This window comes from Hypomesus transpacificus, chromosome 15, assembly GCF_021917145.1.
Source record: "Hypomesus transpacificus isolate Combined female chromosome 15, fHypTra1, whole genome shotgun sequence".
NCBI classification, from domain to species: domain Eukaryota; kingdom Metazoa; phylum Chordata; class Actinopteri; order Osmeriformes; family Osmeridae; genus Hypomesus; species Hypomesus transpacificus.
Window position 1 is genome coordinate 9,497,475 of NC_061074.1, and position 21,763 is coordinate 9,519,237.

Sequence of the window (21,763 nt, forward strand, 5' to 3'; positions counted from 1 at the left end):
TCAAGAACTTGTTGCTTTGCTACATGGTAGCTTCGTAAATGTAACTTACGTTTATTGTGCGTGATAGCCAGGAAATGAAAAACCATTTAATTGGTCAATCCCCCTCACCTCAGCGCTGGCCTTGTGAACCCGCTCCAGCATGATGACTCTGTGGGGGGTTCCATAGCGGGTGTTGAGGTAGTGCTGAACCACCTTGGCTGCCCGCTGGGCAGGGTAATGACTCGGGTTCAAATCCCCTGTGGCCATGACAATGTCTGTCTCCTCCAATAGCTGGGCTATGGCTACCTGGCAACAGGGAGAGAAAGAGAGAGACGGAGAGAGCAATAAGAACTGAATGAACACAAGTGGTAGTCGTCAGGGATGGGCAGGGAGGCAGTCTGCTCAGAGGGACTCTGACCTCCTGGTGAGATGAGGGACCTGCCTTAAGATAAGACGGCAGAGAAATGGAGGACAGAAGGGAGAGAGACCGGAGAACCAAGCAGCTAAATGAGGAGAACCAGAGGAACTGAGACCGTGTTCTTGCCTGTTCTGGAGAGGAATGCTAGTCGCTCTATTTGCCCCGAGAGAGAGAGAGAGAGAGAGAGAGAGAGAGAGAGAGAGAGAGAGAGGCTAGCTGTCACACATGCCGTGACAGCTGCAGCTTTGAGAGAGTTAAACTACTTCCTGCTTCTTCTCAAGTCAGGAGTTAAGATTGGCCCGTCCCCTTTTAAAGAGACAGACACCATCTACTGCCTGGTCTCTTGCGCACACCATCTGTGACAGGGTCTGAAAGATAAAAGATACACTACAGTAGTAGTGTTTGTGGTCCCTGAGGACCAAGGTTGAGAACCACTGTCCTTAATGAATGAAATGAAAATATATTTGTTCAAAAACAACTGATGTTTTCATGTGTCCATCCTCAGGTTTGACTTCACACACAAGAAGCAGTCGGGCGGTTCTGGCCAGTACGGGAAGGTGGTTGGGGCTCTGGAGCCCCTGGACCCAGAACACAACACCAAACTAGAGTTTGAGGATCAGACAATTGGAACCAATGTCCCCAAGCAGTTTGTACCAGCTGTAGAGAGGGTGAGGACAGATCTGCAGTCGAATGCTTTACCACCAAGCTACACCTATCCCCATTTATACCACCAAGCTACACTTGTCCCCAATTATACCACCAAGCTACACCTGTCCCCATTAATAGGACTCACTATGTGGGTGTTTCTTTCGTCTTCTCATCCCCCGCTTCTTCCTTCCTCTCATCCCCTCCTCATTCCTCTCATCCCTTCCCTCCTCTCATCCCCTCCTCCCTCAGGGGTTCAGAGAAGCGTGTGAGAAGGGGCCTCTGACGGGACACAAGATCTCAGGCTTGAGGTTCATCCTGGAGGACGGAGCTCATCACATGGTTGACTCCAACGAGATTTCCTTTATTCGCGCCGGCGAGGGCGCTCTCAAGCAGGGTAGGGTGTGGACCAATGAGAACCCTTCACGCTTCACACACATGCACAGTATATCCTGTGTTTACATGCTGCTGTGTTTACATGCTGCCCTGCAGCTATGGAGAAGGCCAGTGTGACCGTGCTGGAGCCTGTCATGTCTGTCGAGATTGTGGCACCCAACGAGTTCCAAGGCAACGTCATCGCCGGGGTCAACCGTCGCCATGGTGTCATCACGGGCCAGGATGGGGCAGAAGGCTACTTCACCCTCTATGCTGACGTGAGTGTCACCCCATACGTCACCCAATCACTAAGCATCAACAAAGCCTTTGACCAATCACGGTTCACCAGCCTACAACTTCCTGCCAGCAGCATGTTCTAACCCTCCTGTTCTCCTCCCAGGTGCCTCTGAATGACATGTTTGGTTACGCCACGGAGCTGCGCTCCTGTACAGAGGTGAGGCTCTGCACCACGCCGCTCTTACAGCAGCTACGCTCAGAACCATGTCACTCTCTATTAAGGAGTAAACGACAGTGCACCAGTGTACGATACATAAAAATAAAAATATATATATATATGTGACATTTGTTAACTAACAGGTTTGGTGTGTGTGTGCAGGGTAAAGGAGAGTACACCATGGACTACAGCAGGTACCAGCCCTGCATGTCTGACACTCAGGACCAGCTGATCAACAAACATCTGGAAGCCACCGGACAGCTGCCCGCCAAGAAGGGGAAGTGGAAGAACTGAGGCTGGAGGACACACACACACACACACAGGACAACTACATGCAGCACTGCTCCTGCGTGGTAGAGACACCCACAAGTTTCTTTTTAGTTTATGATCAGTTCAAGACTTAGAAAGTAGGACACACACACACACTTTGCAGATCGTTTACCTCCATACTCATGAACGTACTGGGATGCTCTTCAGCTTGTTTTTAAATGAGACTTTGAGGCTGAGTTGTTTATTAAAAGATCCTAAAAACTTTCAGGAATACAATCTGAGACATCAAATAGTACGTTATGTACGTTTGTGTGTTTATGACCTCAGTCCTCTGATCCCTCCTCACTGCCTGGGCGTCACAACAACTAGAAGATCAACAAGTTTGACTGGGGTGTGTCCAGAGACTGGTTTTGTACTATGTACAGCATATGTAATAAATGTGTAAAAAAAGACTAAGATTTATCTATTATCTAAGATTTATCAATGTCTCACTGTTTTATTTCTTTGTTTTCTATTACATTGTATTTCTTTCCCTCCCTAACCCTGCGTGTCCACTACAGCATCGCTGTAGGTAACCCTCGCATGGAGCCGCTAGACTCGCTCACCTCAGAGAGGAGCTCCGGAGAGCTGCTGCTCAGCGGCTCAGCTCCCGTCCCTGCCGTCAGCAGGGCAGTCAGCACCACCAACATCCTCCCCGTCATAGTCCCCTCTGTACGGGAATAGCAGAACAACAGAGCTTGAGGTTGGAGAACAGTAACGGCAGAATGTCTACAGGAATGCTGGCTAGGACTGAGCCTTACTGGGGTCGGTTACGCAACACGGAGGGAGGAGGGTGTCCCAGCTGGGAAAGCTTGTGGTTTTCTCTTTATCTAACTTCTATAGCTCCTGCTCTCTCCGCTTGCACATGGCTTCAGAAAGTCTACCACAGTCATCAGCCTAGCTAGACATCTGCTGATGCACTCATGAAGTAGTTTTTGCTGACTAATGACTTGATTTCCCAGAATGCAACTGGTGACAGGTGGCATGAATTAAACAGTCAAGGGTGGTAATAATCAGATCCAATAGATGCAAGAGACTGGTCACAACATTTATTTTATTATGGTGCCTCACAGCAACCCTGTCTTTCTCTCAGCCTGTTTGTCTCTCCTCTCAGCCTCCAAAACATAATCTAACTTCTCTTCAGTGTTCAAGCTACATCAAGGCATGGATGGACTCATAGGTAGCCACAAAAAAACGTTTTCAAATACATCTAAAATATTAGAACATGATTCAGTGTTTCTAGATGTGATTTGAACAGGATGCTGTGAGACTCATAACAACATGTGACTAGGACACAGAGCAGAGGTCAGACAGCTTCCAACGACCGGATGCTGGTCTCACTGTCCCAAGGGACAGCCGTGTGTGTGGAGGGGTGTGTGTGTGGTGGCCTTGCTGTGTGTGTGGAGGGGTGTGTGTGTGGTGGCCTTGCTGTGTGTGTGGAGGGGTGTGTGTGTGGTGGCCTTGCTGTGTGTGTGGAGGGGTGTGTGTGTGGTGGCCTTGCTGTGTGTGTGGAGGGGTGTGTGTGTGGTGGCCTGGCTGTGTGTGTGTGTGGTCCCAGGGGGCGTTCCTGGGGAGGTTGTCTATCAGCTCGTAGAGGGTGAAGATGCTGAAAGAGATCTCGTCATAGGCCGTGTAGCTTCCGCACTCAAACAGGCAGGCAAAGGCCACGGCAGGGGGGCCCCCAGAGAAGGAGGGGCCCTCAGAGGAGGTGGGGCTGCCAGAGGAGGGGAGCTGCAGGCAGGCCAGGTCAGAGTAGGCGCTGGGACCCTCGTAGATCACCCAGGGGCCGGACCAGCTGTCTGGGTCTCGGGGGAATGGGCTGAGGTACACTCCCAAGTCCCTCCGGGCATTGGACCAGGTGGGGTGGGAGTACACCACCCACGTGGGGGTGAGGAATTTCTGGGGAGGGCTGGGGGCCGGGCCAGGGCTGGGGGCCGGGTCTGGCTGAGGGCTGGCGTCAGAGTCAGGGCTGGGGTGACGGCTGGTGTCAGGGTTGGGGTCAGGGCCGTGGCTGGTGGCCGGGTCTGGCTGAGGGCAGGTGTCAGGGCCGGGGCTGGGGTCAGGGCTTGGGTGAGGGCTGGGGGGTGCAGTGCAGGGTTCTGGGGCTCCTCCGTTCCTGCAGGAGGTCCAGTATCTGGAGCGTGTGGGGCAAGGGTGGAGCTGGAGGGGGGCAGAGAACCCCACCACGCTGCCATGGCAACCGTTCCTCGGCTCCACCAGCCTGCGGACGAGCTGGCCATCCTGGAAGGTGGCTCCGTCGTCCCGGCTCAGCGCCTGCACGCGGAACCCCAGCGGGCTGCGGGAGTTGCAGTATAGAACGTTGCTGCCGTCCTCCTCGTCCACTGACACCACTTGGCACTCCACGCTCTCCGGCCCCGGCACCGCCTCCCCGAAGCGCCAGGTGCGGCCGTGGGTGTCGCTGTGGAAGCAGAAGGCCCGGGGCGTGGTCTGGCACACCTGGCCAAAGCACTCCCTGCAGGTGATGAGGTAGGCGTAGGCCGGGACCAGCAGCCGGCCAGACTTCAACTGGATGCCGTGACCCGGGCCCAGGGCAAAGGTGGCCCAGTCTGAGGACCAGACACAGTTAGGGTTAGGGTGACCCAGGCCCAGGGTGAAGGTGGCCCGGTCTAAGGACCAGACACAGTTAGGGTTAGGTCAAAAAAAGTCAGCTAGAATTAAGTTAAAAAGATACTCTATTGTAGGAGCGCCAAACAGAACCAGTTATCCAGTCTTAACCTGTGCTGTCGTCTCCTATGCTAACCTGTGCTGTCGTCTCCTATGCTAACCTGTGCTGTCGTCTCCTATGCTAACCTGTGCTGTCGTCTCCTATGCTAACCTGTGATGCTGTCTCCTATGCTAACCTGTGATGGTGTCTCCTATGATAACCTGTGCTGGTGTCTCCTATGCTAACCTGTGATGGTGTCTCCTATGCTAACCTGTGTTGTCGTCTCCTATGCTAACCTGTGATGGTGTCTCCTATGCTAACCTGTGCTGGTGTCTCCTATGCTAACCTGTGATGGTGTCTCCTATGCTAACCTGTGCGGTCGTCTCCTATGTTAACCTGTGATGGTGTCTCCTATGCTAACTTGTGATGGTGTCTCCTATGCTAACCTGTGCTGTCGTCTCCTATGCTAACCTGTGCTGGTGTCTCCTATGCTAACCTGTGATGGTGTCTCCTATGCTAACCTGTGCTGTCGTCTCCTATGCTAACCTGTGATGGTGTCTCCTATGCTAACCCGTGATGGTGTCTCCCATGCTAACCTGTGCTGTCGTCTCCTATGCTAACCTGTGCTGGTGTCTCCTATGCTAACCTGTGCTGTCGTCTCCTATGCTAACCTGTGCTGTCGTCTCCTATGCTAACCTGAGATGTTGTCTCCTATGCTAACCTGTGCTGGTGTCTCTTATGCTAACCTGTGCTGTCGTCTCCTATGCTAACCTGTGATGGTGTCTCCTATGCTAACCTGTGCTGGTGTCTCCTATGCTAACCTGTGCTGGTGTCTCCTATGCTAACCTGTGATGGTGTCTCCTATGACCCTGACGGTGAGGTCAATGGTGGGGCTCCAGGTGTCTCCATGGTCGCTGCTGGAGATGCAGCAGAGGCGTGTCAGGTTCTTGCCGGTGATCAGCTGGTGGGCCTCCGAGGTGTGGCCAAGTACGGCAATGAAGAACAGGAAGAGCGTGCCAGTAAACTCGTCGTACACGGGACACGGGTTCATGGAGCGGTGCCCCTCCAGTCGCGCCGAGCCCAACACACGCATGTCCTCCCACTGGGAAGAGGGAAAGGGAGGTAAGATTAGATGTTTGCTCACATGTTCCTTTAGAAGGTGTCCAGTACTGACCTCTACATAGTTCCTGTAGGTGTCCAGTACTGACCTCTACATAGTTCCTGTAGGTGTCCAGTACTGACCTCTACATAGTTCCTGTAGGTGTCCAGTACTGACCTCTACATAGTTCCTGTAGGTGTCCAGTACTGACCTCTACATAGTTCCTGTAGGTGTCCAGTACTGACCTCTACATAGTTCCTGTAGGTGTCCAGTACTGACCTCTACATAGTTCCTGTAGGTGTTCAGTACTGACCCCTACATAGTTCCTGTAGGTGTCCAGTACTGACCTCTACATAATTCCAGTACTGACCTCTACATAGTTCCTGTAGGTGTCCAGTACTGACCTCTACATAGTTCCTGTAGGTGTTCAGTACTGACCTCTACATAGTTCCTGTAGGTGTCCAGTACTGACCTCTACATAATTCCTGTAGGTGTCCAGTACTGACCTCTACATAGTTCCTGTAGGTGTCCAGTACTGACCTCTACATAGTTCCTGTAGGTGTCCAGTACTGACCTCTACATAGTTCCTGTACTGACCTCTACATAATTCCTGTACTGACCTCTACATAGTTCCTGTAGAAGGTGCCTTTCCTCATGACCAGCAGGTGTGCCTGGGAGTCGGAGGGACTCAGACGCTCCTCGCAAAACACCAGGAAGGAGGAGGAAGAGGGGATGTAGAGCAGTGCAGGAACACGGTAGGTCACGCCGTTCTCCTCCTTACGGAACAGCACTGAGCGAGCCGGGAAGTACGGTGACCTCATCATGCGTGTGTATGATAGGATGGAATAAAACGTTTGTGTCTGTGATAAGATAGGATGGGATAAAATAGTGATTGTGTGTTTAGGTAAAAGAGAAGTCAGCTCAGTGCAATTCAGAAGGGGGGAAAGACAGCTAAGGGTCTTAGTGTTCTCCAGTCCTGTGTGTTAGTCTACAGGGGGAGTTAGGGTCTAGTTTAGTTTGATGAGAGATGAGTCTAGTTTGGTGAGCCAGTCTTTCTGCTGATGGCAGGAAAGAGTGGTGAGTGTGGGTGTGGATGTTGAGATAACAGTCAGCATTCTTCCCTGGACCACAGGCTCTACTAACGACCATGAACCAACTTTCCTACTCCCTCCTAAACCCTCCAATGGTTTTACTCTCAGAATTTGACCCTCTAATGATATTACATGACATGTACTTTGAAACATGCATCCAATGAAAAATAGAAGTGTTAACATAATTCTCTATACAGTTCAGTAACCATTAAAAAAACATGTACATGCGGTTCAGTTTGAAAACTGCATGTACATGAACTGAACTGGCTTTGTGCAGTTAAGTTTGAGAACTATGAATGAAGAAACAATTAAGTACTCACAATCAAGTGGTTAGAGGGACTGGCTGGGGGTGAGGGTTCTTCTGTGTGTCTGCATCACACTTCAGAGGTAGAATGTGAGAAATTGTGTACGTATGTGGAAGTGTGTGCGAGCGCGAGCGAGCGAACTGCTTTGCCCTCTATTCTATGTATTCACTATTTTGTGCACTGACCCAGAAATGGGGACTCATCAGATTTGCTGCTCTGGATGAACTAACAGAAAACACTGCTACTATTCAGTGTGTCATTGTGTGTGTGTGTGTGTGTGAGAGTGTGAGTGTGAGTGTGAGAGAGAGAGAGAGAGACAGAGAGAGAGAGAGAGAGAGAGAGAGAGAGAGAGAGACAGAGAGAGAGAGACAAAGACAGAGACAGATGTTGAAGAAGACAGGTCATTTCTGCTGGCTAGTCTTTGTGCGTACAGGGACATTCCCCCGAGGCAAGTAGGATGAAGTGCCTGAAGGACACAATGTCATTTGGCACGTCTGCGAATTCACTGCTCAGTCATCTGATCTGTTTATGTAGACATTGTATTCGTTGTGTCTAACACAAATACCAGACTTGTAGCTATGCAGTTGGTTTGGTACTGACACAGTCCCTAGGTTACTGGCTGTTAGTTTTTTTTGTTTTTTTTGTATTGCATAAAGGCAGCAATACAATCAATTACAGAGGATACAATTGCAAACAGAAGAATGCAAGGGGGTACAACACAGAAAAAATCATACAAAGATCTTATACAAAGTGCTTACTGGCTGTTAGTCCTGTCAATCAACAACCTTAGGTGGCGTCATTAATGTGCGACCCTGCCTCATATGAGTTGAGCAACAGCGTCAACAAAAATTAAAGGTATCAAGAATATTTTTTCAAGAAAGTTGCTATATGTGTTTAAAACTTCGATTTGGTGAGCTTATGTAGCTATCTGTTAGGTTAGGATATCATTGACACATCACATTTATTTAAAAAGCCACTACTGTAGCTATATTGCTAGGTAACGCTAGCTGACGTTAGCAATCAAGCTAGTGAACTGCCAACTAGCTAAAATGTATATTAAAATAATTATAGTGTATAAAGTCTAACGCTATACGCCTGAAGGATATTTGATCGTACTTTAGTTTTAATTAGATTTTAGTGCTCAACTTCATCCTTGCTCATTACAACGAAGTTAGCTACTAGCTATATACATATGTCTAAGGGTAGGGAGGACAAACCCGTTTGAGCGTTTTTCCTGAAATACGTTTTAATAGTTATTCCTGGGGAAATGATGGAATTAAATTACATATTCACTATACTAAAACACCTGCGCACAATAATATCAACAATATTTGCAAATATTAGGCGTTTTTAAAGGTTTTTAGTTTTACCTCGAAGCTACTTCCGTTAATCAGCTGTTTGTGAAAAAGAGGCTAGTTTTACGACAGCGACTTTGGATGTAGCCTACTTCAACATGTTAGCCGATTAACCAGTACAAGTTAGATATGTAAACAGCTACATTAACAAAGCTCTTGTTTGTAAAATATGTAGTCTTAAATACGATGGGAACACATCACATAAACAATTCTAAAACGTCCGACACGCCAAATATTGTCATTTTTTGTCAAGCGTCCCTGAAGCTCAAATTCCGAGTCGGAGTTCCATTAAGCTTTCATTGCAGTGAATGGGGCGGGGAAGTCTTGTCTGTACTCTTATATTGTCCAGTCGATTTATAATAACATTTTCTCAAAAGAGGACCTCTAAATTACTTTTTCGTTGTCTTTCTTTAAATAAATGTCATTTTAATTAAGTTATCCATTGAAACATAATACACGTAATATAATAATGACACAACTTCAATTTTTTCAAGAACAACAATGTTTAATATGCATATTTAATAGGAAACCTAACTCATTTTCCAGAGGGAATCAAAAAACCAGTTCACCCATTTTAGCCAATATGGGGTACTGGAAAATTATTCCCTGACCCCTAGCAAAAAGGCGATCGAGCAAGCTCCAGGAAAATGTGTAGCTAATTGAAGGCACATTCATCTGAAAAATAGAGAAAAATGAGTGCACATTTTAATTAACTTATATACATATTTATGAAAACTTAATTTTACTATACAACCTCACTGCAAACTGGATGTGCTGCTGCAGTTTCATTTTCTCTTCATACCTGAAATTAGACAGAAATATTAGGGACAGAATAGTTGTCATTGTTCTGCAAATGTGTGTATGTCCTGTAAATGCCCTACTGCTGGCTTTTCAAACAGCCTTACTAGAGTAAAACTGACAATATTTTGCTATATAAACATCATATAAGAGATACAAATATATGCAGAGGGAACTATTTACATCAGAAATCTTACCTGAAAGAAAACAATTATACTAGATACACAATAGTTACAAATAATTTTACAGCCATCTTCAACCTAAAAGCCAATGCCCTACTCTATACTGTTGGCTTTTAAATCCCGCTCAACAGTCTAACTGCCAATGCCCTACTCTATACTGTTGGCTTTTAAATTTCGCTCAACAGTCTTGCTTTACAACCTATGTAAATCTGACTTCATGATTTAAATAATCATCTGTCAGCTTTTGCTTTGTGGCAACATCCCTAACTTCCCTCTCTCTCTCTTTGACCCTAGCCGCCTGCAAAATCCTAAGTCTCTCATCCCTAATGGCTTGAGCACGCTCACAGAAAACGGCTCTCTGTTCTTGCACTGATGCTCTAGCTACAGATAACACCTGTGCTTTCCTGTCTCTATCTAATCCTGACAGCCATTCCCAAGACCGATTCTGTTTGAAAAGCATCATGCCCTCTAGTGTGTTGACCTTTGCCCTAGCTTTCTCTCGAAGAAGCCTATCAAAAACCCCAAAGTCACGTTCACAACTGACATTGGTTTTAGGTGCTGAGGCAAGTTGGTCAACCAGTTCCTCTGACACATCTGCATAGCGTCCATGCACTAAGTGGTCCGCTAGCATGCTGCTACACACCTTAACCAGGCTGGCTAAAACTATCTCAACAGCCTGCACTGACAAACCATCAAAATCTATGTCAGTCTTTCTAGTCAAACTATTTAAAACAGGACTATCATGGACAGCTATGTCCTCAAAGAGAGTCACTTCCCCTGTATGAAGTGAAGCTCCATCCACCTGCCACTCTCTAAGCTTACTGACAAGCTCCTGATACCTGCCATTCATGACCAGCACATTTTCCTTCCTAGAAAGTGCCTCCCACACAGGATCAACAACTAACTTCCCTACAAGCCCCAAGGCCCGACAACCTGCAAGGAAATGAGGAACATTAAGATCCTCATACACAGCCTCTACTAACCTATTTTCACTTCTATTAGCACAAGAGAAATCCAAAATATCCCTACTCAAAAAATACAAACCTGCTGAGTTGTAAAAGGTGACATTTGCCCTGTTTCCCTTAAAAGGAGCAAGGGGAACGAAATCCGTTCCGTTCCTGTCCATCAAAAATGTTCGAAATTGAACAGGCTTGCCACTCTTTTCACAGCCCCGCTCTTGAATGAGCTTACACACTATTCTCAAAAGGTGTACAGCTCCGCTTTCACCACAACTCTTCTGGAAACCGGGGTGCCTAGAGCTTCCAATCTCTGCACTGCCAAAAACCATGTCTTCCCAGGTAGACAAGGCAGTGTTTGCTTGATGGGCCAGACCATCAATGAGATGCAAACCACAGAAAAGCTCATTCACCACACAGAGTCTTGCTTTCTCTACCTCACTGCACTGATCAAAGTCTTCAACTATGTCAGGCAGGATACTGGCTCTGTACTGAGCCAGTATTTCATTGAACCTCTTCTCTGTGCTGGCCCTGTCACTCATTAGGTTCTTAATTTTGGAGAAGATGTCTTTCTCACAAAAATCACTGACTTCTTCACCACCACTGCTAACAACATCATGAATCATCTCTCGCACAGTATCAAACGTGCACTGGGCAGAACCAGATGCCTGTTCTCTCACACCTAAATGGAGTCTAGTACCATCCTTTAAAAATATGCCTGCAGTGCCATATTTGTGTCCAAACTTACTTGTTGCATCTGTGCAAAGGGTCAAGTTATTCTCTGACAACAGAGTACTTTGCAGATGCTGTAGCGACACCTGCCTTGCTTCCAACACCATATATTTACAAAAAGACTGGCTAGGAAGCCTTCCTATCTTGGACCTGCCAAGCTTCTGCAACACAACTTTCACAACTTCAGATGCCTTGGTGGAACTCACCCCCATAGTTGTAATCAAATCCATGTACACCTCCCTAACAACATCTGAATACCTACCATGCTCAAAAGTGGGGACCTGCCCTTGTATAAACCTGTGTAGTTCCTCCTGTGCGACAGAATGTTCCCCTTTCCAAAACTGCACTTGCTCATTTAAATTCTGAACCTGCTCTACTAAACTAGACGCTCTAGCACTTACCTGATCAGTCTTTCTTTTTAAATAATTAGAACGCAGAGTCTCCCTCCTTTTCTCCATTTTCATTTGTGCTAGTCCCTGACTCAGACCGACTAACCTTTCTTCCAACTCTTCCTTGGCCACTTCCAACACACTGTTGTGAAGCCTAAGGCTCTCAGCCTCCTGCTCTTTCAGTGCTAGCCTATCTTCCCTCCTCTTCAACTTCTTCTTTACCAGGGATCTGGAGCTATGGTTATCTGAAAACATCTGACTACACTTGTCTAGCTTACACTGCAAGCTGCTGATCTTGACCTCAGCCTCATACAGCTTCAAACCTCTCTCTTTCCTATCATTGTCTATCCTATCTTTCTCCTTAAGTAAAACCTCAAAGTCCTGCACTAATTGATCCCTTTCCTTCAGTTCCCTTTCTAAATCCACGACAACCTTGTCTACGTCCCTGACACATTCCAGTTCGATACTAGCTACTAGCTCCTGGCTCTCAGCCTGTGTCCATTGACCAAAATTAACTGATTTCTCTTCAAAAGCGACCCTTTCTCTATGTACAAATCTACGATTCCTTGACAACGCTCTCTTTAGATATGTACTTACCCACCTCTCAAGGGCCCTGCGATCATCTACATTTAAAACAAAGTTGTAACACAAAATGTCAACTACACTTTGAATCACTGTACCTACATCCATCAAAGATACAAACCTGTGAATCTCAAACAAGACCCTATTGGTCAACAACTTGATATCGATCTTATCTTTCTCTCCTGATAAATTATGCAACTCTACACCTAATCTCTCACATTCCCTGAACACCATACTACCTTCACTCTTTGTCTCTTTGCTGCAACTCATCTTGTCTTGCTTGTAGTCTGTCAGTAATGAATTATTAGATTTGAACTAATAACTACTCTCTGACAGGGGGGGACGGGTGGATAGTAACAAAGTATTGATTGGCTAAATCTTTGTATGAGTTACACTGTGTTGCTGGGGTGTTTGTGTGTGTTGCTGGGGGGGAGGGTGCTTAGCTGGATATAATTGGTTTGTTTACTCTGATCAATACCCAATAAGATCATATCCCCTGTCACTCACTTGTGCCCCTCCCCCGTCACTGTGGTAAATTGTAACATTTCCCGCCCTTTTATGACAGACCAATAGTAAGCAGTTATTTGTCCCTTAAAAAAAATAGAAGGGGGTTTAAATAAAAGTAAATCTGTCTCTAGTTATACTCACCAACTATTATGGAAAGCAAACTCCAACTCCTTCGAAAGCCACGAGTGTGGATAATCGGCAGCTCGTTGATTTACTGGCTTGAACGCCACCTGATCGCCACAAGGCCACGGGACACAGCCACCCTCGGCTTGATGTGCCAGATTGAGTGGATGGGGAAGAGGGGTATGAGATGGGAGCAGCTCCTGCCTCTTCTCCAGGGAACAGCGGGTCCAGGTCCTGACGTAATGATCTTGCATCTGGGCGGAAACAACCTGGCCTCTCAAACATCTTGTTGTCTGATGATCCAAATGAGGAACGATCTTGAATGGCTACTGCAAAAGTACCCCAGTACCAGGATCATATTTTCCGATATCATCCAGCGACAGGTCTATCGCAACCATGTACCTGGTACCAGTGTGTACGGGATTGAACGGGCCCGAAGGCATGTGAATGCCGGCATAGCCGCCTTCCTGGCTGATAGGGGCATGTCTGGCATCCGAAACAACAACATCCATCATAAGGATGATTGTTATTTAAGGGACGGCGTTCACTTAAATTTCAGGGGAAACGAAATGTTTCTGTTGAATGTCCACTCAGGTCTGAGCAGGATATTGTAAAGACTCCCGCCTAAAAGCAACAAAGGCTCTTTTAAGAGCCACCTAAATAACCCCAAAATAAACTTTTACTAATGCGCTCAGTGAAAGTCACGTCGAGCTGATCACTGTCAGTCATTCAAATCCAAATGTCCTCCATAACACCTTTCACACAATAGCCTACTTATATTTGGGATTGGCTAAATTTGTTGTTTAATCTATGTGATATTTAACTGTCTCATTATGTGCTGGTGATTGAAGATAATGCAGATCAGTTCACAAAAAGCCACTAGATGGCGGAGTTGAGGGGAATATAAAAACGCGCCTTTTTTCGAGTACGAATAAACTTTTTTTTTTAAAGCAAACCTTGCAAGATACAAGTATACTCAAAATAGAAATGTTATATGAAGCCCAATGTAGCAAAAACTTCAAAACGCAACCATGTCATCCCACTTAGGCACTGTAAAACAAAGCCAGTATAACCTCAGTCTGTCGTGGGCATTCCAAGCTAGGTAGCTACTGTCAGAATTCAGTAAATCACAGGCACTCCTCAGACATAAGCTTGATTATAAAAAAAAACCCCAGCTGGGAAATGTTTGCGGTTTTCACAGTCTTGTAGAGGAGACCTTCATGAACAGAATGACATCAAATTGAGGCTGTGGCATTGAAGTTCAGGTTAGTAGGCAATGGCTCAAAGTACTCACAGCCCATTACAGACCTCTTAAAATGGGAAAACTTCTGTGCCACATACGGGATGTTATTCGCACAGGGATTGGCTCTAATTTGAGTGACAGGTTGATTCACCAATTGAAAAACTCATCTGGGAATTTTGATTTTTGTAAGGGGAGTGCCGAGATTTTACTGTCGCCGTTTGGCTTCCTAAACAGCAGTAGAATTATGTTTCTCTAAACCGCGTCGCGTACAGCATAACAGTGAGCTACACTGGCTTAAAACTACAGGTATATAATGATAATTGTACCCATGAATTGTTTACCAGTAATATAATGTCATAATAAATCATAAAAAGTTAATCGATATGTGAGGCATGTTTATTATTTTAACGATTGAAAACGGATGTATCACAGACCGCTAAAGTATATGTCGTTCAACAAAGGCTAATTACGCTAACGACTCAGTCATCAAACAAAAATTGACTACTGTTTTCGAAAGTAAATGTACTAATAATATCAGCGTACATCGTATTGTACATTAAATCTCACAATTGTGTTTTTTATCACAATGTAAAATGAGCAATACGTTCAATTTTGCATTTGTTGATGCTTGGAACCCTCCGTTGTGATTACATTGAGAGCAGAACGTTTGTCCTCCTTAGTAAGGGTAAGGCAAGGGTGTGTTTGTATTTGAGATGTTCACGTAGGAGGCTGTAATTTGGTTCAGGGGCAATAGGGGGGGGGGGGGGGGTTCCCGGCTAGTGTAACGGAGTAAGAACCGTGAAACTCGCTCCGCAGGTATGTAATAAGCCACCCGCGTCAAGAGGAGCTAGCTTTTCGTTAGCGTACTTGGTAGTGGTTGCGCTTGGAAGTCGATAGGTGGCAGGCTCGACTCCCGGCGGGAGCGAACATTGGCCGGGATGCCTCTGACGGAGCTTGCAAGACCACGTCAGTTACACTAATACGGGACAGTTGTCAATCCTACTTACACTATAGTAGCTACAGTATCAAGTTTCAAACTATTGATGCTATCTATTTAGCTATCTTGCTTGACGGCTGATTTCGAAAACCATGCACATTTTAATATGTGAAGTGAGGTAGCACTTGTTTCAGAAAACAGTAGTCTTAACTAATGTGCTGTCTGCGTTCCTGGGTCACCATTAGGGCTGCAACAGACGATTATTTAAATAAAAAGTCCCGACTCCGATGCTAGGTGGCATTCATCTATGCAAATCACACGATTATGTTTTTTTTAATAAAAATCATTTAACACAAGGTGCCCGTTCCACATAGCCTGTTCCTAACCCATAGAGTTAATATAACTAGAGGAAGCTACTTTTGTCTTCCAAGATGGCGTCCCCATTCATTTCTATGAAAAGTGCTCAGTGGCGCAGTGAGGCAAGCGAGAGCGCGAGACCGGACGCGGCCATCTTTCCACTTCCGTGTCTTCCTGTCTAGCTTTAAACTTTAGCTGTGTCTACTACCGCGCACTTTATGAAGTACACTGCAATACAGTGCCCTGCAAAACAGTGCACTTACATATTCAGTGCACTCTGTCGCTAATAAGTGCTGTCTCAAATGGAACACTGTTACGTTTAACACTTGGTGGAAGTGACGGACGCAAATCTGCTCGCCACACCCGCAAAACCTGCCAAAATTAACGCGCTTCTCCACTTAAGTGGAAAAAGCTGCCGAAAGGGCTCCTCCTTTTCCGCTACGCTGCCAAGATGGCGCCCGTTTACGGCGAGTAGTGTCCATCGTTGTACACTGTTTTTTGGGACCGTTTGCAGTGCGCCATCCTGGTACTTTCAGTGCACTGAATTATTCTGGTTTTGTGAGTGAAGCGCCCTAAGCACTGAAAGTCAGTGCTCGAAGTGCACAAGTGCGCGGTAGTAGACTCAGCTAGTGGCTCTTTTTTTCCCTAGCTCCGAGAGCTCATTTAAATCGGCTATCGGCCAATGTGAACTTTTGTGCTTGTGCCCTGTTAGTATCCGCGAGCACATTCGCAGGCAACTTTCATTGACTAAGCAAATAAATGGGTTGCTAGTTTACCCATTTCGGATTGATTTCAAACTTAGCAAAAATCGGGAAAAATGATTCCATGAAAAAGCTAGTAGTATGAGCCAGGTTCGAGAATCAAACAAAAATTATTGGGGGAAATAGTTTTGTAAATGTTGAATGGAGTTAATAGTATAAAAAACGACCGGAAGAGTCGGAAACCTAACCGTACATGCAATACCACCTACATCCACCGGGGCCGTTGCTTCAAGGCGAGGGGCTAACCAGACTATCTAAATCAAAATTGAGCGGAAATACGTAGGACGGCAGAGCCTGGCTACGTTCCACTAGTAGCCTACTGGGAATTTTTGAGTGTTTAATATTGTCGTACTGCTGTTTAACTGCTGTCTGTGGACATGTTGCTAAGCTGTTAGTAGGCCTATGCGTGAAATACGATTTAGCCCGTTTTTAGCAACTGGTGTCGCTAACAACAGCTATCCTGGCTAGTTGTATGGTTCCTCTCATGCCGAGATGTTTCCGCTTTAAGCTCCCAAGTTAACATGCACGTTGTGTTCCCATGAAAGGAAACACACAACAGGATTTTTTGTTTGAAGTTTTGTTAAACTTTCCCACAATGCCACGCAGACTTCATTGTGCCCCTGGGCAACAGTGACTCTGGTGCCCATCTACCCCCACCCCGCAGAACACAAACCAAATCCACGTATTGGTCCTTGAGTAGAAATACCTTTTTACTGTACTCGGGTATTATTTCTGAGGATCTGTACTTTACTGTATTTGTTTTCATACGTTTTGCTTAATACTGCTCCACTACATTTTCCATACATGGGTGTAACCTATGTATGGTGCACTGGGAGAAAGTCAGTCATGAGAAAATAACCAGGGGGATGCTACCGTTTACCAACCTGAAGTGCAGTTATTTTCCATAACTCACTTGCTCCCAGTGCATTATCCCGCTTATATCACAGCTAACTTGCCTAGTCTTAATTTAACACAGTGTGTATCTATGGATAGTAAAACCACAGTGTGGTTCCATATAAAAATAAAGACAGCAGCGACGAGGAAACTCTTAACTTTCTAAAAGAGCAGAAAAGTGTGAACACAGAGAGAAAAAGCACTAGGCAGATTGCTAGGTTTGGTCGCTCAGATATCAGATTGGTTGCTAGGTGCTAATGTAACAGACGTGGTCTTGCAAGTTCCGTCAGAGGTATACGGGCCTCCGTCCGCTGCCACTGGGAGTCGAACTCACCACTTCTGACTTCCCAAGTGCCACCACTACCAACTACGCCAACGAAGAGCTAGCAATTTCTTGACGCGGGTGGCCTATTACATACTTGAGGAGTGAGTTTAACCACACATCGGCTACACTAACACCTGAAACACACCGTGAGAAGACTTGAGTAGAGCTGAACAAAACGACATGTTTTAAATGAAGAGCTAAAAATGCCATATAATAAACAACTTACTAACTTCGACCGTTCGGTCATGCCTGGAAATATCAAACTGAGGCTTTGCCTCGGATTTGCGTTGCTATCACTCGGTCGATACGTTAAAACATCAGTTTTATATTTCCCGGCACAACCTCACTCGGTTAGTAAGTCATTAGTTATTATAATTTTTTATTATAAAAAATACATCGGTTTCTTGGTGCCCCTGGAGTGTTGGTGCCCCTGAGCAGTTGCCCAATTGCCCCTATGGTTAATACGGCCATGCACACTGCTAGTTCGGCTTCGCTTGCACTCCCGACATTCTCATTAGCAGCGTGTCGTCTGGTCTTCTATTGAATTGCATACGGGAGCGTTACAGGCTGGGGCTACAGGCTAGTGCTACAGCGCCGTACTGATCAAATCGCGTTATTGCAGGCCCTTAAAATAGGTCACAATATTACATCCCAAAACAATTTTTGTCGATAATGTTGGCAAATTATTTAAAGGGGCAATTGACTGGGTTTTTTGGGTATTTCACACTGTTCCTTAAGGTCTCCGAATAGGGTATGTAACATTGGTTGGGTTGAAAATGGCCCGGGTGCTGTTCTATGCCCTCTTACAGATCGTCTGAAATGTTCCCGGGAAAAAACACTAGCTTTTCTCTTTTTATGGTATGCTCATTAATATTTAGATAAGCTGCGCGCTGATTGGTTGGTTATCAACGAGTGAAGCTGGGAGCAAAAACGCAACACGGCCAACAGCAGCACTCGCTGAAACACTGAAGTTGGAGACTTGAAATAAAAACACGCAAATAAATCTATTGTGTCTACACAACACTGTTTTCAACCAGATTGACTATATAACATTTGAAATGATAACATTACTTGTTTCCACTTCTGTTGTTGAAGCAAACTGGATTGACTTAGGTGGGTAGATTATTAGGCTACAGCTTAGCAACCAAACGTTGTTGCAATCGTGATTCTACTCGGCTTCAGTTAGCTAGCTAGTCTAGCTCTAGATATCTTGATGTAAAATAACATGACAAAGATCTGGACAAATATGCATCGTGAATTGTAGATTTTCATTACACAGGTTATTTATTTGAATGAAACACAGTCAGGAACACGAATCAACGTTAGCCCCATTGCCAATAAACTAGGCTAAATTATCACACATTCTATGCTCTTGCGTTAACTAGCAAGCTAAACTTGTTTACCTGCCTACAGTCTAGGTGTTACTAGTAACAGTTACTAGCAATGCTAATGTATCCTGTATCTAAAACCTGCCTTTCTCCAGTTCTTTCAAATAGATTATCTAGACAGGCGTTAGCAATAAGCCAGACTGCAGTTTGTTTTCTGGCTATTTTTCGGAAGCTTCCCTTCTAATGCCGACTACAGCTAGTCTAGCTAGAGTCATTTGATGTGTGTAGAAACGTATTTAGCATTCTACCTGGTATGCTATATACAGGAAACGTTAGCATTGCTAATAACTGTTAGCACAACATCTTACTGTCCTTATAGCTTGCGGTTGCAATGAGCATACGGTTGGAACAGCACCTCTTTCCAGGTTCAGCTTCCTAGCATATCCTGCTTGAAATTGTCCAAGGTTGTCAAAACTGTCTTGGGTGAAATGTTCAGAGCAAATGAATGATTGAGTGTCGAACTTCGCCTGGATCTTCTCATAGACAACAGCAGCCATGCCTGTTGAATGTTTGGCTCCTTGGGAAGACTGTAAGTGTTAGCCTTCCCTGTACAGCCTGGAACAAAGCATTTACGACCGTGGTCCATAATCAATATCATTGTTATAATTCAAAACGTTCTTTGTAATTCCTTATAAGTAGCCTACACAGAGCAGCGCGCAGCTAAACTAGTTTCGGAGATAGACGCTACCTCTGGCTGGTCTGGATGTAAATTCTGGGGCGTGACAAAGATACAGACCAGAGCCAATAAGAGGGCGATCACCGGTCCTACGTAGGACCGGTGGCTTTGTTGAAAAGCTAGCGTTTTACAGCCAAATTTTTTCTTTTTGAGATTTGAATAGGAAAGAGGTGTCAATAGACTTTGATATTCACGGTATGTTCAGTTTACCCTCCGAACTGTCGTTTTTCAACAATGACAAGGTAAAATCGGTTTTGCAGTCAATTGCCCCTTTAAGCCTTAGTCACCATCTTCAATGGGAAAAAAGTAACTACCGAGCACATTAAACGAATAACAGTCAGGATTTTAAAACATCTTAATAGACTCTCCGTTCTCAGGTCGATGTCCAGGCGGTGGAGTGGGGGCCCCCCTGGGCCGGTGCTGTGTGTGGGGGCTGCGGTGGGGCCACACGGCCTGCTGGCCTCCGGCTCGGAGGGGGGGGCCGTGAGGGTGTGGAGCCAGGAGGGCTCGGTTGTGGGCAGCCTGAGCCTCCCAAGGGAGGAGGACGTCACCAGCGCCGTGTTCTCCCCCACTGGCCTGCTGTACGTAGCGCATGGGGAGACGGTGAGCGTGCTGGACCCCCGCAGCCTAAAGGGGGCAGTCCAGGAGCTGCGGGAGGCCGGCGAGGAGGAGATCAACGCACTGGCGCTGGACGAGAGCGGCAGCCTGCTGGCTTTGGCTGACGACACGGGAGCAGTGAGGGTGCTGGAGCTGCCAGGGGGGAGGCTGAACCGGACACTGAGGAGACACACCAACATCTGCTCCTCCATCGCCTTCCGCCCTCACAGGCCCAACAACCTGGTGTCTGCTGGGCTGGACATGCAGGTGAGGAGGGGGACATGTATTTACCAGTATATATACTTAATCCTGTGCATGCAGGTGAGGAGGGGGACATGTATTTACCAGTGTATATACACATAGTCCTGTGTTCATGTCCCCCCAGGTGATGCTCTGGAGCCTGCAGAAGACACGCCCCCTGTGGACTGTCAGCCTGCAGGAAGAGGATGAGCATCAGCAGAGGGCGGGGGAGCTCCTCAACCCTCCGCTGGCCCACTGTGTCTCCGTGGCGACGTGTGGGAACGTGCTGGCGTGTGCTGCTGAGGACGGGAGGGTGCACCTCCTGCGGGTCGGTGCCGGCTCCAAGCTGGAACAGCAGGGGGCACTGAGGGCCCACAGCCAGGGGGCCTCACAGGCTCACTTCCTACACTGCCTTCCGCACCCCTACTGGCTGGTCACCGGGGGCAATGACGGCCTGGTAGCACTCTGGGACCTAAGCCAGCACCCTGTGGTGGCCCCGCAGGGCAACGCCCACACACGGCTGCAAGGAGCCCCTCGCAGGAAAGCTAAGGGCAGGGGGAAGGTCAGACTCCAGGCTTCAGCCAAGGCCTTGGTTAAGGCCCAGCAAGGAAGGAAGGAAAAGACTGAGCGGTTGTGGGATAAAGGGCAGAGGGTAGGAGAGGAGGGGGAGAGGGGGGGTGAAGAGGGGGATCCTGGTAGCAGCATTGAGCCCTCACCTGGCCAAGAAGAGGAGCAGAAGGCTGGGCCCAAGGTCAGCTTCCACCATGGGGACAAGGTGAACTGGATCTGCCCTGCTCTGCTCAAGGGGGAGCCCAGCCTGGTGGTCGCAGACCAGAGTCCCAGCCTCACTGTCTACTCTCTGGCTGGCCTATAGCTCCACCTCTGGTTGCAGAACTAGAACAGATCAAACAACCCTCTCACTATGCTCTCTGCTTGATCTGTATCATGTAGCCAGAGCAGACTAAACCATCAGTACTAAGAGGGGTGTTCTCCAGTAAGTGTACACTCACGCATGACTGTACTATGTCTGTGTCAAGGGTGTTGCAGAGGACAGTCTTAGAGGACCACTCCAGGTCAGACCAGGGGGGCTGACAAATAATTCAGTTATATTTTCAAGGTTAGTGTAGCATGGATAGTTGGCATTTAGATTTCTGTGTGCCTTGGGTGTGCTAGCCAGACTGATGTGTATGATACGATCAGCTATATTCTCCATTCACAGTCTGCTGCACTGATTTTATACGCACAAATCTAAAACATTACATGGATTTTTGTGGTGCAAGTCTCAATAAAGTTTCTCTGTGCTGATGCTTTCTGCTGTCTTAAAGGATTGTGCCCTGCACACCTCCTGATATATACAATCTAATATTGATCAAGATGACAC

General features: G+C 46.6%; 3 protein-coding genes and 1 long non-coding RNA gene across 4 annotated transcripts in view; 2 read left to right on the forward strand and 2 right to left on the reverse strand.

Annotated features, from left to right (window-relative positions):
* gfm1 (G elongation factor, mitochondrial 1) overlaps positions 1-2,647 on the forward strand; it is a 12,042-nt gene extending 9,395 nt beyond the window's left edge. The window contains exons 14-18 of the mRNA XM_047036418.1: positions 903-1,065; positions 1,295-1,439; positions 1,535-1,695; positions 1,818-1,871; positions 2,034-2,647. Of these exons, the coding sequence (XP_046892374.1) occupies positions 903-1,065; positions 1,295-1,439; positions 1,535-1,695; positions 1,818-1,871; positions 2,034-2,165 (655 nt within the window). The 3' untranslated portion in view covers positions 2,166-2,647. The remainder of the gene's footprint in view (positions 1-902; positions 1,066-1,294; positions 1,440-1,534; positions 1,696-1,817; positions 1,872-2,033) is intronic.
* The window catches only part of lxn (latexin), a 10,417-nt gene extending 2,797 nt beyond the window's left edge, over positions 1-7,620 (reverse strand). Inside the window, exons 1-5 of the mRNA XM_047036420.1 lie at positions 7,356-7,620; positions 6,565-6,804; positions 5,692-5,947; positions 2,747-2,850; positions 109-285 (exon numbers count right to left, since the gene is read on the reverse strand). Of these exons, the coding sequence (XP_046892376.1) occupies positions 109-285; positions 2,747-2,850; positions 5,692-5,947; positions 6,565-6,768 (741 nt within the window). The 5' untranslated portion in view covers positions 6,769-6,804; positions 7,356-7,620. The remainder of the gene's footprint in view (positions 1-108; positions 286-2,746; positions 2,851-5,691; positions 5,948-6,564; positions 6,805-7,355) is intronic.
* Positions 7,621-8,096: 476 nt separating this feature from the next.
* Positions 8,097-21,689, forward strand: wdr53 (WD repeat domain 53). Its single transcript, XM_047036421.1, has 3 exons — positions 8,097-8,195; positions 19,923-20,409; positions 20,528-21,689. The coding sequence occupies exons 2-3, from the start codon at positions 19,927-19,929 to the stop codon at positions 21,254-21,256; spliced, it is 1,212 nt and encodes a 403-aa protein (XP_046892377.1). The 5' UTR covers positions 8,097-8,195; positions 19,923-19,926; the 3' UTR covers positions 21,257-21,689.
* Positions 9,180-11,763, reverse strand: LOC124478221. The gene is made up of 2 exons (XR_006957216.1): positions 11,570-11,763; positions 9,180-9,497 (listed from the first exon to the last, which is right to left on the reverse strand). It is a non-coding gene; the product is annotated as an uncharacterized LOC124478221 (long non-coding RNA).
* Positions 21,690-21,763: the final 74 nt, after the last annotated feature.